Below are 14,135 nucleotides of genomic sequence, written 5' to 3'. Positions count from 1 at the left end.
TGATTTAAACCCCCAAAAAACACAATATTAGCAGCAGACATGGCAACACTGTACTGGGGGAACCAATCTAAAACTTATAAACAAACAAAACTAATAAAATGTACAGACAGAAAATGTGCTTAGTTATAAATAAATTATTTAATATTGTAGGGGAATTAGCCCGGGGGAGGGACAGAGACACAAGAGGCAGGTTGCAGTCAAAACGGGTGTTTTATTTGTCTGTGTGGGAGCTGTCTGTAGTGAGGAGGTGAGGGTGTGTGAGTGTGAGAGGTTTTTGTGGGGGTGTGGCTGGCGTTGTGACGTTCTCGAGGGCGTGTCGGGGTTCCAGAGACTTGTGCGTGGGTTTCCCGTGCCGTCATCCACCGTCGAACGCGATCTCACCACCCGGCGGTCTCGTCCGCACTCGCATCTTCGGAGAGAGAGAGATAGAGAGAGAGAGAGAGAGAGAGAGCGAGAGCGAGCGCGAGCGATTAGCGAGAGGATACCGTCGTGCTAAAGGTTGGCGTGCCTCTATGCTGATGAAGAGCGCGCACGGAGTCTGTCTCTTAGCCGTTCTCCTCGCACGGGCGGAAGCGCATCCTTTTATCCTCTTCCGCCGTCGCCTGAGTGGTGGAATTTCCCCGACGGACTCCCCAATCGCCGGCCGGTGTAGCGTCGACGGTCCCGCCCCACCGTGACGGTCCTTCAGTCTGATGGTGTGTTTGGCACGAGGCTGTCCGCTTCGCGCCGGTGCGGCGGTCGGGGAAGGAGCGACTTTCATATTATGTGCGCCGGCTGTCGGTCCGTCGCGACAATATAAAAAAATATATTATAATAACTTCATAAAATATATTTTTTTAAATGATATAAAATGAGAAATTGAAATGAGAAATAATATAAATAAAATGAGAAATTAAATGGTGTTTAATTACTATGGGTTGCATTTAATATCAGTTTGACATTAAGCTTAGTTTGCTATTTCCTTTGAAGGCTATTAGCCTTTTTCCTATTATGGATCATGCTTGTGTTAGTCTACTTTTAATTAGGACTCTTTATTGTTTAAAATATATATTTTTAAAATAATATTTTGTGCTTATTTATTTATCAATTAACCAACAGTATTTACCATTGCTATTATTGTAATTCAATTAACAATGACCATGAGCAGAGAGCTTACGTTTAACTGTTTATGACAGACCTCCTGATTAAAGTTTAAACAAAAAAAGATTGGTATCTGGATCAGTTTTGAGCATGCATAAAACAGTAGCAAATTAATCCGAATAAAGTCATTTTATGCCGATTTAAATTTGCCATGTGTGTGTGAGAGAGAGCTTGAAGCATTCCATGAGGTGAAGGTTGGCCTGCAGATCAAGCCTTGATGTAAATGTACATGGTACTGTTTAGACCACGTAGCAGCCATTCGATATTCAGACCAAATAGTCATCTGTTACAGAGGAAAGGTTCAACGCAGGCTGGCTCACTCAGCTCACCCCGTCCTGTGAACACATTACCTTACATTACATTACACATTCCAGCTGAAATGAGGGTAAACCTAATTAGGAAATAAGCTATACCAGCTTAAGAATAAGGTCCTGACTCAAAATAACAGAATGTGTAACTTGTGGTTTATGCACTAGATAAAAGAAAAAGGGTTACCTGTAAGTATGAAACTCATCAAGCTCAGAGTCAACAGTCACTCAACTGGGAACCATTTTTCTGCTTGAACAATCTAGGTAAAGTGATTTGTTTATCTTCTACCATATGTTTTACTTTTAAGAAGTGCAAATTCTTTAACATCAATATTTTTAAAAGTTTCATTCACTTTAGCTGTGACAAAAAGTCAATTTTAGCTGGTAAAATGTACTTTTTGTCACCACTTGAAGGCTACTCCATTATGCAAAGTAACAGTGGGTGGCGCACTATTTTCACACAATATTACACTACACTAGTATGTGATTTTGGACAATACAGACAGTTCTCTAGTTAACATTAGTTGACACATACTCAAAATGAGAAATGAACCAAGCCTGGAGAAATGAGCCAAGACAGATGAATTGCTGTAAAGGCAAATTAAACCCTTCATCTGTTCACTACACACAAAACCTGCTTGCTCAACTCACTCAGCACAGAACCGATTTTTATCAGGAGAGCACTGAACGGTCAGTGAGACAGTACTATCAGTACATACAAATCATGTAGCTTGTGGTTTCATGACATTATGTAATGAATCACATTTCCCTGCTTAGGTTTGACATAAAAACAATTACAAAATAGGGATTTAAAAAAAAAATCTGCTTGTATTGACATGCAAAATACTTCTCACTTTGTGAAGGCTATAAACAAGCTAATGAATATGAATGAACATTAGGATCTGCTTTATGAATATTAATTAGTAGTAGGGGCTAGGGTTTGTGAAAACTGTCTATATGTTAGAGAGGCAAATAAAGTCACAATTGATTAAAATTCACTCTGTTTTATAGACAAAATACTCAATATTTTAAAATATACAAACTTGCATAATCATAGAATACAATATTTTGAAAAAGTCCTAATTTATTACAGCATTTGGAAACTTAAATAACTGAGTTTGTGGTCTATGTAACAAAAAAAAAATCGTTTGGCAATTGAAGTGTTGAGGTATTGCTGAAATATGTACAACCCCAGATATGGACAATACAAAGTGACAGAATCAGTCTTGTGTCATTGAAAGAAGTTCCTCTGTCTTGAGTAAGCCTTGATTGTACAACTGGATTTTACACCGAAGCCTCATTTTAGCAGGATTTTCAACTGTCCTTTCAGATGTCTGTCTTCTGTCATCTGGAAAAGCATCAGAAAAATTATGTTATGTCATGTCATTTCATGGTATAGTATGGTGTCTTTTGGCAGCTTTAAATGACTTCATCTCTAAAACAGACACAAGATCAGTTTACTTAGTGATAGTGTAGAAAGCATATGATTATATTTTGTTGGCAGCTCAGTTAACATATTACATGCCTTGAGGGATGAATGATGGATTGTGGCTAAAGCCATTGGCACAACAGTCCTCACAGCCCATTTCTGCTCCGGCTGCGCAGCTACACTCAACAGGCCAGCTGCTGTATAGATCCAATACAGGGGTGGACTCTGTCTGAAGGCACTGCACAGCTGCATCCTCTCTCCTTCCATTCATGACAGAGCCATCCTTCTTGCCCACAAAAATGACCTCTGACTGGCTACACTCTCGAGGTTCTGACTGTTCAGGGTGCTTAGGCTTCATCATTTCATCATCTTCTTCAGGCAGGCTGGAGGTCTGCCTATGATCAGCGAGAGGTATGAAAGGTGGGGTCGTGTCATCCAGGGTCCGTGGCTGCTCATCCAGGGCAAAAGGCAAAGGGAGAAGCTCGCTAAGCTTCTCTAACACCTAATAGATGCAGACAAACAGCAGTCATTCAGTTTACTGTTAGGATGCGTGATATTTATAGAAGCATGACGTGCATTGCTCGTAAATGGTGTATTTACATTGTCCATGCTTGGTCTGGCTCGGGCTCGACTGCTTGTACACTCCAGGCCCAGACGGAGCAGGCAGAGGGCAACTGTAGTGGACCACTGTCCTGCTCTGGAGTCCAAAAAGCACAGGCAGGCATCCACACAGCCCTTCTCTTCTGCCTCTAAACTCAGCACATCCCTCTTAGAGAATGTGAAGAAAAATGGTATTAAAATCTCTCTATCTGGAGTGGCGGTAGAGTCAATTCCATAATTACTGGCACCCTTCAAAATAATTATCAAAAAGGCACATTGATTTTAATAATTAATTGACTTCTCGAACAATTCATCACAAAAATTATTCTGCAAAAACAATTTTAAACAGTCAGACAGATAAGCATACTGACAAGACTATAAGGACTTTGCTGCTCACAACGAAAATCCCCCAAACCCACTTAAATTATGGTGGTGGACTCTTGGGAAGATTGCATCATGACACAAATCACTGCTTTGTAATGGCCATCTTAATCTCGAGATTTAAAAATATAGTCTTAATGGAAACAGGAGTGCACATACACAAACCAAAGAATATAAAGGAGCTTAAAACGTTCTGCATGAAAGAGTATGTGTGCCAGTGTTTTGCTGAGAAAAATACAGTACTTATTAAAAAAAAATGTTTTAAAAAAGTGGTTAAAAATAAATAAATAAATAAAACTACAAAATACAATACAAAAGCAAGCTCAAAATATCACTCATGGCATGCTATTCATTTACACACATTTTCATGAGAGGTGCCAATAGTACCGTAGTTGACTATGGTATCGTCAGTGAAAATGTTTTTGCCTTACCAATAATGTTTGCTTTGGTGTCTCCTGCATCACTTTCTTGCCTGTGCATGTCTCCAGAATGACCTGTGTATAAATACACACATTATACCCTGATCTGAATAACGCTGTGTACATAAGAATGCTACAAAATCTAACATAAATATAATCAGTGAATATTTTGGGTTTGATGAGACCACTATCTCATCAAACTGGAAAGTATCTGGAAAACCTCCAGACAGCAAAATAGGAAGGAATAGCTAAATAGGAAGCAATAGCTAAATAGGAAGTAATAGCAAAATAGGAAGTAATTAAAGTGTTTTCAGTATAAATAATAATAATAATAATAATAATAATAATAATAATAATAATAATAATAATAATAATAATAGAAAGTATTGTTTAATGAGAATCACATGAAGATTGATTTTTTTTATCAATATATAATTTAAATGTTAACCCCATTTTGTCTCTGGAAGGATAACTAATCACAGGTTGCTGACTTTACCTGTAATTGCAGGTAAAATTAGCTTGCGTTGTACAGTTTGGAACCAAATGCCTATAGACACTATAACACATGCAGGGGTCAAAAGAACAAATTGGCATATTCTATTAACTCTAATTCACTTACACACCAGTTTAAGATTATGCACAGTTCTAGAAACTCTGGAAAAATATGGAATTTAAAGAGATGTTCTTTTTCCCCATAAAATAAAAAAAATAGAAACCCTTTTAAAATATTTTCAATTATTTTGGAGAATAAGTATCTGTTATTATTTAGACTGTAAAAACAAAGGTTATAAATCTGTTCTTTTTTTTTTTTGCACTAATGCAACCTTCCTAAAGCATATCACCTTTCACATTTTCAAAATTCATTATACAGTGAATTAAAATAAAAATAAAAATACACATTCTGAAAAGAGTATTGAAATTTGAAATGTGGAAACAGCAAGAAATCTGTTCATTTTGCACACACTGTTTGACAGTATATGTGTGTATGTCCCAAAAGGTCCTAACAAAGATAGGAGTATCTAACAGTTTTGATTGATAACGGCTGGTTGTTTGTTTGTTTGTTTTTTTAAACAAAAACTGCAGATTTGTTTTTTTAAGTAACCTTTTGGTTACTGAGGTTAAGGTTAGGTTTACATTTAGATGTCTAGTTTAGATGATTAATTAGCTGCATTAATAATTATGTCAATGGAAGGGCCTTGTAAGTATAGTAAGACAACGTGTGCGTGTGTGTGTGTGTGTGTGTGTGCATGTGTGTGTGTGTGTGAGTGTGTGTGTGTGTGTGTGTGTGTGTGTGTGTGTGGTCACCAACTCACCATACCAAGGCTGTAAATGTCTAATTTGACAGATAGTTTGCCATCACGTATATACTCCTCTGGTAAGTAGGCCATGTTGCTGCGGGGGCCTGTGTCCATGGTGATGGTCCAGCTCTGGTTAACTGTGTGGGGTCTGAGACGAGCCATTCCAAAATTAGACAGCTTGGGCTGCAAATGTTCATCCAGTAGAATATTTGAACTGCAGAACACAGTTGCAGGGTTGAACTGAAACTTGTAACATGGTATAATAGCTGCAGCAGTGTATGCAACCTGATGGTGCTGTACTAAGCATTCAATAATACCTTGAGATGTTTCCACAGATAACCTTGCAAGGCTGGGTGGTATGCAAATGATGTACAGCCTTTGCTGTACCTTTTATAATGTCAAGTCTCTCCTGCCACATCAAAGGCCTCTCGGTTTCCTGTGTGAAATGAGAGACTTTAATGCTTAATATATCACCGAAGTCCCCTATACTGTTGACATGCTGACCACATCCAAAGAGACATACACTCTCAGATAAAAAGTAATAAATATAATTATTGCTTATCATACCTACGAATGTGAATGCAGTGCAGCTTTAAAGTTAATTAAAGGCAAAAGTTCAACCTTACACCATATCCTTGCACTCTGTTTCAGTACGGTTTTTAACAGGCCCTTATCTCCCCGCACTCACAATTTCCTCTTTAGGAATCCCTGATCCGTTTCAAGACAGAGAAATTGACTGTTTTGAAAGGATTAATATTTGTCAAATATTTTATAAGCATTGACTTACTATGTTCAAACTGGGCTATATTTAGCATACTAGTGTGCGCCACTAAGGAAATCACTTTATGCACATTTGTGCTTAGTACCATACTTCCTATTTTCAAGTGTGCACTTTATTTGGCATGGGTGTTACACTTTCAAATCATGAAGGGAAATCAATGAGGTCATGTTAAAAACAGTACTGAAGCAAGTCACTGAGGACCCACGTATTCTTCCAATAGTTTTGGAACAGCAAGGTCATTTCTTTTGTTTTTGCTATATACTGAATTTCAGCTTTCATTTCCTGATATTTACATCTAGATGCTTTTAACAACTTAGAACATGGCACCAATTTTTAGGTGAGAAAAAGTATCGGAACAGATAATCTTAGTGTAAATTAACATTTAATATGTGGTTGCCTATCCCTTGTTTGTAATAACTGCATCAAGCTGGTGACTCACTGACATCATCACACTGTTGCATTTTTCTTTTACAGTGCTTTTCCTGGCTTGTACCGCAGCCTGTTTCAGTTGTTGTTTGTTTTGGGGGTTTCTCCCTTCAGTCTCCTCTTTAGGAGGTGAAATGCATGCTCAATTGCGTTAACATCTGGGGATTGACTTGGTCTAAATTTTAGACTCATGATGGTAGCAGCAGAATGAATTCAGAAGTCTACAGAAACATCCTGTCTGACAATTTACAGAGAAATGCATCCATTCTAATTGGGAGGAACAGCAAGACAATGGTCCAAAACACACTGCCAACACGACAAAGGACTTTATCGGGGGGAAAAGTGGAAGGTTTTAGAGTAAAACCTTCCACTTTTTCCCCCGATAAAGTCCTTTGTCGTGTTGGCAGTGTGTTTTGGATCATCAAAACAAAAGAGACAGGTGGCTGTTGACCTGCACAAATCAGGTAATTATTAAAAATACACAAGCAGTCGAAATATCATCATGTAGTTTCCCAACTGAATGAACCACCCAGTGACAAGCTACAGTTTTTACTGAGTGTACTAAAATTGTAAATCAAAATAGTACTCCACTACAACATGACATCTGTACACTGGATACATATAGACATAATTGTTTTAAAAAATGGCTGCTTTTTGTCTAGTAATGTCCATCTAGCTTCATCAGGAATATGGCCACAGTGACACATACGTCAGTCGCATAATATGGATACAGCAACATACACACTGTTATTAACTTTGTTTAATAACTGATTTACCTCATTATGCAGTCTATGAAACAGAGATCCATTAGACATGAACGGACAGACCAAACAGTAGCGCTCATCCTCTGAAAAACTACCCCAAAGCTCCAGGATGTTGGGATGATCATAGCTGAGAATGAGGAATAAAAATAAAAAAGGGATTATTGTAACACAACCAGAAACCCACTTCAACTAATTAGAGTGTAATGTATAGTAAATTAACACCGGCTTAACTTACAACTGTAGAACTTCGATTTCTGTTTTGAACTTTTCCCACAAAGCCTTCCAAGACTGCTTGCTCCCCTATATTCAAAGTAAGAGGCATAACATTAAATCCATATATTCCGTTTATTTTTATATTCTTCTATATGCAATAACGGAACGAATGCTTTCACCATGTGGGATGAGTATTATGTCTCTTTGAATAATACATCTTACTTAGAAGATAGGAAGCCAGATGCTTAATAGTAATAAATGTATTGATAAATGCTGTTCTTACTTACAGTATGTTCAGTACATAATTATTATATGGCATCACACATCTAAATGAAATGCTAATTATAAAATCAAGACAATCAGCGTCCTTGAATCATCTGAGTATCCAAATAAAATATCCCACATGTTGTCAGAATGGTAGTCCACAGCACCTGCTTGAAAACCTTCACAGCAAAGCTTTCATTTCCTCGTCTTCCCCGGTAAACCTCTGCAAACGTGCTTTCTCCTATTTTCAAATCGTGATGGAAGTTCCTAGTTCCCTCTATGACTTCTGAGTAAGTAATCACAACCTTCTGTCGTGTGCCTATGATGGGAAGAGGAAGAAAGGTCTAGGGATTAAACACCTCTCATATGTCAACTTGTTTGTTCTTTCAAACATTGGCTTGTCAGCAGATCTATACTTTACTTCCTCACTCTTATAATTCATCTGAGCACATCTGTCATTTTAATTATAGTTACTTATTAGAGTAATAAGCAGAGCGATTATGAGCAACATTTCAAAAGATGATGCTTTAAGGTGTTAATAAAATTAATAAAATGCAGAATTTTACCTTTATCAAACACACACTCATGGTGAGGATCTGAACCCAGGTTTGGTTCTTCATTGTGAGGTCGAGGCTGAATAAAATAAGACCATGCATGTCACTCATGTGCATGTCTGAGTTAACAGTTTTTGAAAATGTGCTGCAACTTCCTGAAAATACACACAGTGATATGTGTAGAACTGCAAATACATCACTACCTTAGAAATGTTCTGGGCTGAAGAGGGATATGATGTGTCTTTGTGTGAGTCTAGAAAAAACATGCAAACAAATCAGTATTGTCACTATGCCATTTCCGGTGCTTAGGTACTAAATGCAGCTCTACTTTGGCCCAATAATGCTAATTCATATGGTTTTGAGAAACTTTTTGTTTGATTATTATTTTTTTTTTCAATATGACAATATCAGCCACATGGATACAATATGAACAGGATATCTAGCTTTAAACCGCACTTTAGTTGAGCAAATGATAAGTCAGCATGGAAATCTCCCTATGGGAAATTTTCAGTGGAAAAAAAAGGCTCAGATTACCTTCAATTTCTCAAGTGTCAAAAAAACAACAACTCAACAAGAATAATACAGCAATCACAAACACAACTGACATACTATGTCTGCAAACATGTTGACAGACTGACAGCAAAAACAGAAAGAGGAAATGTACCTATAGATTCAACATTGAAGTGAAACACAAACAAAGAATAAAAGTGTTGCCATAACAAAGAGGGGTCGAAGGAAACTAAATCAGCCTTGTTTCCTGTGGTTACCTCCAACATTTATTCTCTTTTTCACACTGAGGTATTCAGTCATACATGCTTACACACATACAGTATACTTATTTTATCAAATACACCAACTATATACAGTACTGTGTAAATGTTTTAGGCAAAGAAATGCTGTAGAGCAAAGATGCCTTATAAAATAATGGAATTAAATGTTTCTACATTTAAAAAAATACTGTAAAGACCAGCAAACAGTAGTAAATGAAACAAAGTCAATATTTGGTGTGACAAAAAAATATAAATAAAAATTTGTAGTCTCAGGTAGAATTTGAGCAGTTTTAGGAGGAAATGAGCTGTAAGGTTTATTGAGCATGTTGCAGAAGCAGTCATGGCTCTTCTGGAGACTTCTGACTGTTTCACCTGCTTCTTATATTTGCAGCAAAACCCAGCAGCCTTCATTGTGTTTATTGTCTGAAAAGTGGATCTTACTTAATATGCTGCTTTATTTACTGACATACAAACATTTTTCTGTAACATTAATTTTGTGCTGAAAACTAATGTTTGGGAATCTAAAATGTTTTTTTGTACTATAACAAAGTTTGTACTAAAAAAAATTAATAATAATAAGGTGCCTAAACCTTTTGCACAGTACTGTACGTCACTTTGTAGATGTGGAATTACTGACTATAGTCCATCTGTTGCATTGCACATACTATGTCAGATTCCTCAACCCTGTCCTGCACCTAAATAGTGTGTCTGATGAAAAGACCAGTGGGTTCACACCCACACAGTAATTAATGCATCAGTGATAAGACATGCACATTTATCACTGAAGCAGTAAGCCTGCAAGAGGAACACACATAAATATCGTATTATCAATAACATCACTACACGAACACTAGACGTATACTCACCCATACTTTCCTAAGACCTTAAGACCAGTTATAAAGGAATACTCCAGCATTTTTCAATATAATTTCTATCCACTGTATGTGTAGTATATTTGTGATTACCACATACAAATATTTCATCCCATTGTTGCACCTTTACACGTCATACTTACAATGTTACAATGTAACAAACGACTATATAATGTGAATGCTACCGCCATTACTTTTAACAGTAAATGTTTTAGAAAGACAGACATAAGAAAATGTTGTACTATTCAAATATACCAGTCTTCATATCTCAGTAAAGGGAAACTTGTTGAAAACCACTGTTTGTGTTAATTGGTCATATACCACTGATGTGTAAGATATAGAATAGTTCAGGGAAAACCTCAGAACTGTTTTATGCTGAACACAAAAAGAACACATGCTCTACGTCTCTCTCTCTCTCTCTCTCTCTCTCTCTCTCTCTCTCTCGCTCACAGCTAAATTAGTACTGTAATTATTATAAATAAATAACAATAACTAATCACAATAAAGTAAAAATGAAGCACCCTTGGCCTAGTAACACCTTCAGAAATACACACACAGAAATCAATAAGGGGACCGGTGTATAGCTAGAACAGTAACAGAGGAGGATTTACAACAAACCTTGAAAAATTATTTTTTTCATGATTTATTAACTAGATTTAAAATGTCCAGTCAAATCCATATTGTACTGTACACCAACCAATCATCTTTTACACAACACCTATGCCTATTAATCTGTAATGTAAATGCATTCTGTGTGACTGGTCACCTGAATTTAAACCATTTAACCCAAACCTTACTCAAACTCAAAACCAAATGGGATTATAAGTAATGTCTGCTTGATCCTGATGTGCTCTTGCAATAGAAGTTCAGGAATAAAAAGCTCTACGGCTGCAATAAATAGATAAAGATATGATTGTACGCATTTAACCAATGATAATTATATTTGAGTAGTTTAATTATGTTTGTAAAATAAATCTTGTTGATAGGGTTAATGGAAATTAGTTAACAGTTAAATGGGCCCATGGCTGCAGAAAATTTGAGAACCCCTGCTCTAGCGTATGTGTGAGTGTTACTATAGTGATTAGTGTGTCCTGTTCTTAACCATAAACCTGTTCTTAACCATAAACCTTTCTTAACTATAAGTTTATGCGGCATTGTGGGGGCCCTTGGTAGCTTGGGGCTCAAGGAAATTGCCGACCTTTGCCTAATGGTAAAGTCCGCCCCTTGTGCATGCATACATGGACGATGTCTGTAGTAATACTCAAATAGGCTGTGACATTCAAGCGATGAATGATTGGTTTTAACAGGCTCAAAGCGTGTCAAGAAAACATTCCCCACATCATTACGCCACCTCCACCAGCCTGGACTGTTGAGACAAGGCAGGTTTTGTCCATGGATTCATGCTGTTGGTACCAAATTCTGACCCTACCTTCTGTGTACCTCAGTAGAAATCAAGATTCATCAGACCAGGCTATGCTTTCCCAGTCTTCAACTGTACAGTCTGTGCCCATGATGGCCTCAGATTCCTGTTCTTGGCTGACAGAAGCAAGTTTCAGCAGTTTCTGAAATGCTCAACCTGCTACCAACAATCATGCTACAATCAAAGTCACAGAGATCACACTTTTGCTTCATTCTGATGTTTGATGTGAACATTACCTGAAGCTCTTGACCTGTATCTGCACATCTGCCTATATTGTGCATTGTGCTACTGCCACATGATTGTCTGATTAGATGAGTGTGAAATTGCACAGTGAGTGTAATTCAATCTAGTCATTAGAAACCTGTTTACATTAAGTTTAGCATAAGCAATGTTTTGATGTCAACTATACAAACTATATTTTCTTAAATCGGACCACGTGTTCCATTTTTCCCGTGTTTGCACACACGCATCCATAGATAAAGTGTACGCACCGTGAGAACGGAACAGATCGAGTGCTCGATAGTGTCCCATCTCTTCCAAAACCCTCATCAGGTCCGCCACAGTTTTGTTCTGCTGAGCCCAGGACCAGAGCAGCTCATGAGTCGGGCTCTTCCCGGCAGCTGCGTACATCTCCGAGCACCTGACCTCCAGCCAGCTGGGCAGAATCCGAGCCGCTGGACAGATAGGGATCACAGCACATGCGATCATCACGTATCACAACAGATAAAACCGACTGCGTTCAACTGACCGTCTGAGAGCGCGCGCGCACTGCACGCCTTCCTTACCCAAACCTCTCCATCCGAGGCTGTCCAAGCCGCTGTCCATCACTTTACAAAATGTCTCCATTAACAGCGGCGGCACATCGAAAAGGTACGTGGACGGCTCCAGTTTCCCAGACATGTTTTACAGAAAGCGCCGAAATCTGTATTGTGTTGTGGTTTAACACTGCGTGCTCGTCTAACAATGGAATCTTGGACTTGTTGCAAAAATTTGGAAATACCCAAGCCCCGCCCATTTCCGCAAAACTACAGTGACGCACTTGCTATTGCCTTTTTTAAAATAATGCCAAGATATAGACAATACAAATATATAGCAAAAATGTAAAATTTACATACAATGAAATGATAATGAAAGCATACACACACACACGCGTATATATATATATATATATATATATATATATATATTTATACATGTGTGTGTATTCATGTATATATATATGTATACACACACACACACACACACACACACACATATATATATATATATATATATATATATATATATATATATATATATATGTGTGTGTGTGTGTGTGTGTGTGTGTATACATACATATATACACATACACATAAATTTAAAAAAAAGTTTTTTTAAACAGAAAACTTTATTGAAATAAATTAAAAAGGTGAAACAAGTTTATTGTCTTAAGAGCTTTAAGATTCTTAGATGATGAAATATTTTGGATTTTAGAAAATAAAGTAGTTTCCTGCTGTAAGACTATACTACAGTGTCTGAGACAATGAAGACAGATGAACACCCATGGTCCAACTTATAAGGTCTCTTCAGTTTTAAATGCTTCTTAGGAAACTATGACGCGTGATAATGATCTGTAAATGATGCAAGCCAAAACTTAGGTAGTTAGGTAACAAACCTATCAAGCTACTGAAACCCCAAAAGCATTTGGCTAAGTTAGCTAGGTAGCTAAAATATACCTTTCTTTATATACTGTTGATAATGAGTGACTGTTCAATAAGAAATATTTATCATTACAACTGTTACTGTAAAATATCTTATACTTTAATAGTTATAATATAATTATAATTAGTTTGTTCCAAAGATGTCTATGTGTCACCTTGTTTAGACTGTTTCATTTTGGATGACTGAAAACTACCAAGGAGCTGCCTCATAATTAAAACCCACCTCATAAAGTCATAAGGAATTCTGGAAAAAAATAAAGAAACAATTTGGGTTTGTTTACAACCTTGTTTTGTGGTTATAAGTAAGGTAGTGTTTGAAAAACAGTAGGCCTAGTATTACCAAGACTCATATACTTGAACACAGTACGGTGCACCTAAAAATAGCTGGATTAAATGAATATCAGAAACAAAATACACCAGAAATAAACTGAAAATGACTGTACCAAAGACTTTGGGTAAGAAATAGAAAGTAGTGTGCAACCCAAAGTAAATGAGGTGCCAGAGGGTTACTACAATTGTAACCCAACTTCCACAGTGAATCAGCATTCTCACATCTGCACTTCTGAAACTTATAGGTGTGGATAAGGTTTGGTAAGGTTTGTTTAATCAAAAAGCTCTGTGTTGTTAGTTAGCAATACTAGCCCATTCTTGTACGTATTAGGAAGCATTTTGCTTCTAGTCACATTTTTACATAATATGCAATTTCAATGGTATAATTGCTATTTTAAGAGCTTATTATTAACACCTTTTTTTTTTTTACAATAAAAAGAAACAACACGATCTTAAAATCCAGATG

At 37.1% G+C, this 14,135-nt stretch overlaps 1 protein-coding gene across 1 annotated transcript; it reads right to left on the bottom strand.

The window, feature by feature from the left end:
* Nucleotides 1-1,178: 1,178 nt before the first annotated feature.
* Nucleotides 1,179-12,652, bottom strand: irak3 (interleukin-1 receptor-associated kinase 3). Its single transcript, XM_053650715.1, has 13 exons — nucleotides 12,425-12,652; nucleotides 12,131-12,313; nucleotides 8,781-8,830; nucleotides 8,590-8,656; nucleotides 8,191-8,342; nucleotides 7,782-7,846; nucleotides 7,559-7,673; nucleotides 5,893-6,011; nucleotides 5,591-5,789; nucleotides 4,290-4,352; nucleotides 3,478-3,645; nucleotides 2,974-3,379; nucleotides 1,179-2,796 (listed from the first exon to the last, which is right to left on the bottom strand). The coding sequence occupies exons 1-13, from the start codon at nucleotides 12,537-12,539 to the stop codon at nucleotides 2,669-2,671; spliced, it is 1,830 nt and encodes a 609-aa protein (XP_053506690.1). The 5' UTR covers nucleotides 12,540-12,652; the 3' UTR covers nucleotides 1,179-2,668.
* Nucleotides 12,653-14,135: the final 1,483 nt, after the last annotated feature.

This window comes from Ictalurus furcatus, chromosome 19, assembly GCF_023375685.1.
Source record: "Ictalurus furcatus strain D&B chromosome 19, Billie_1.0, whole genome shotgun sequence".
In the NCBI taxonomy this organism is placed as follows: domain Eukaryota; kingdom Metazoa; phylum Chordata; class Actinopteri; order Siluriformes; family Ictaluridae; genus Ictalurus; species Ictalurus furcatus.
Note: the sequence above shows the minus strand (reverse complement) of the source record. Positions and strands in the feature narration are given on the sequence as shown.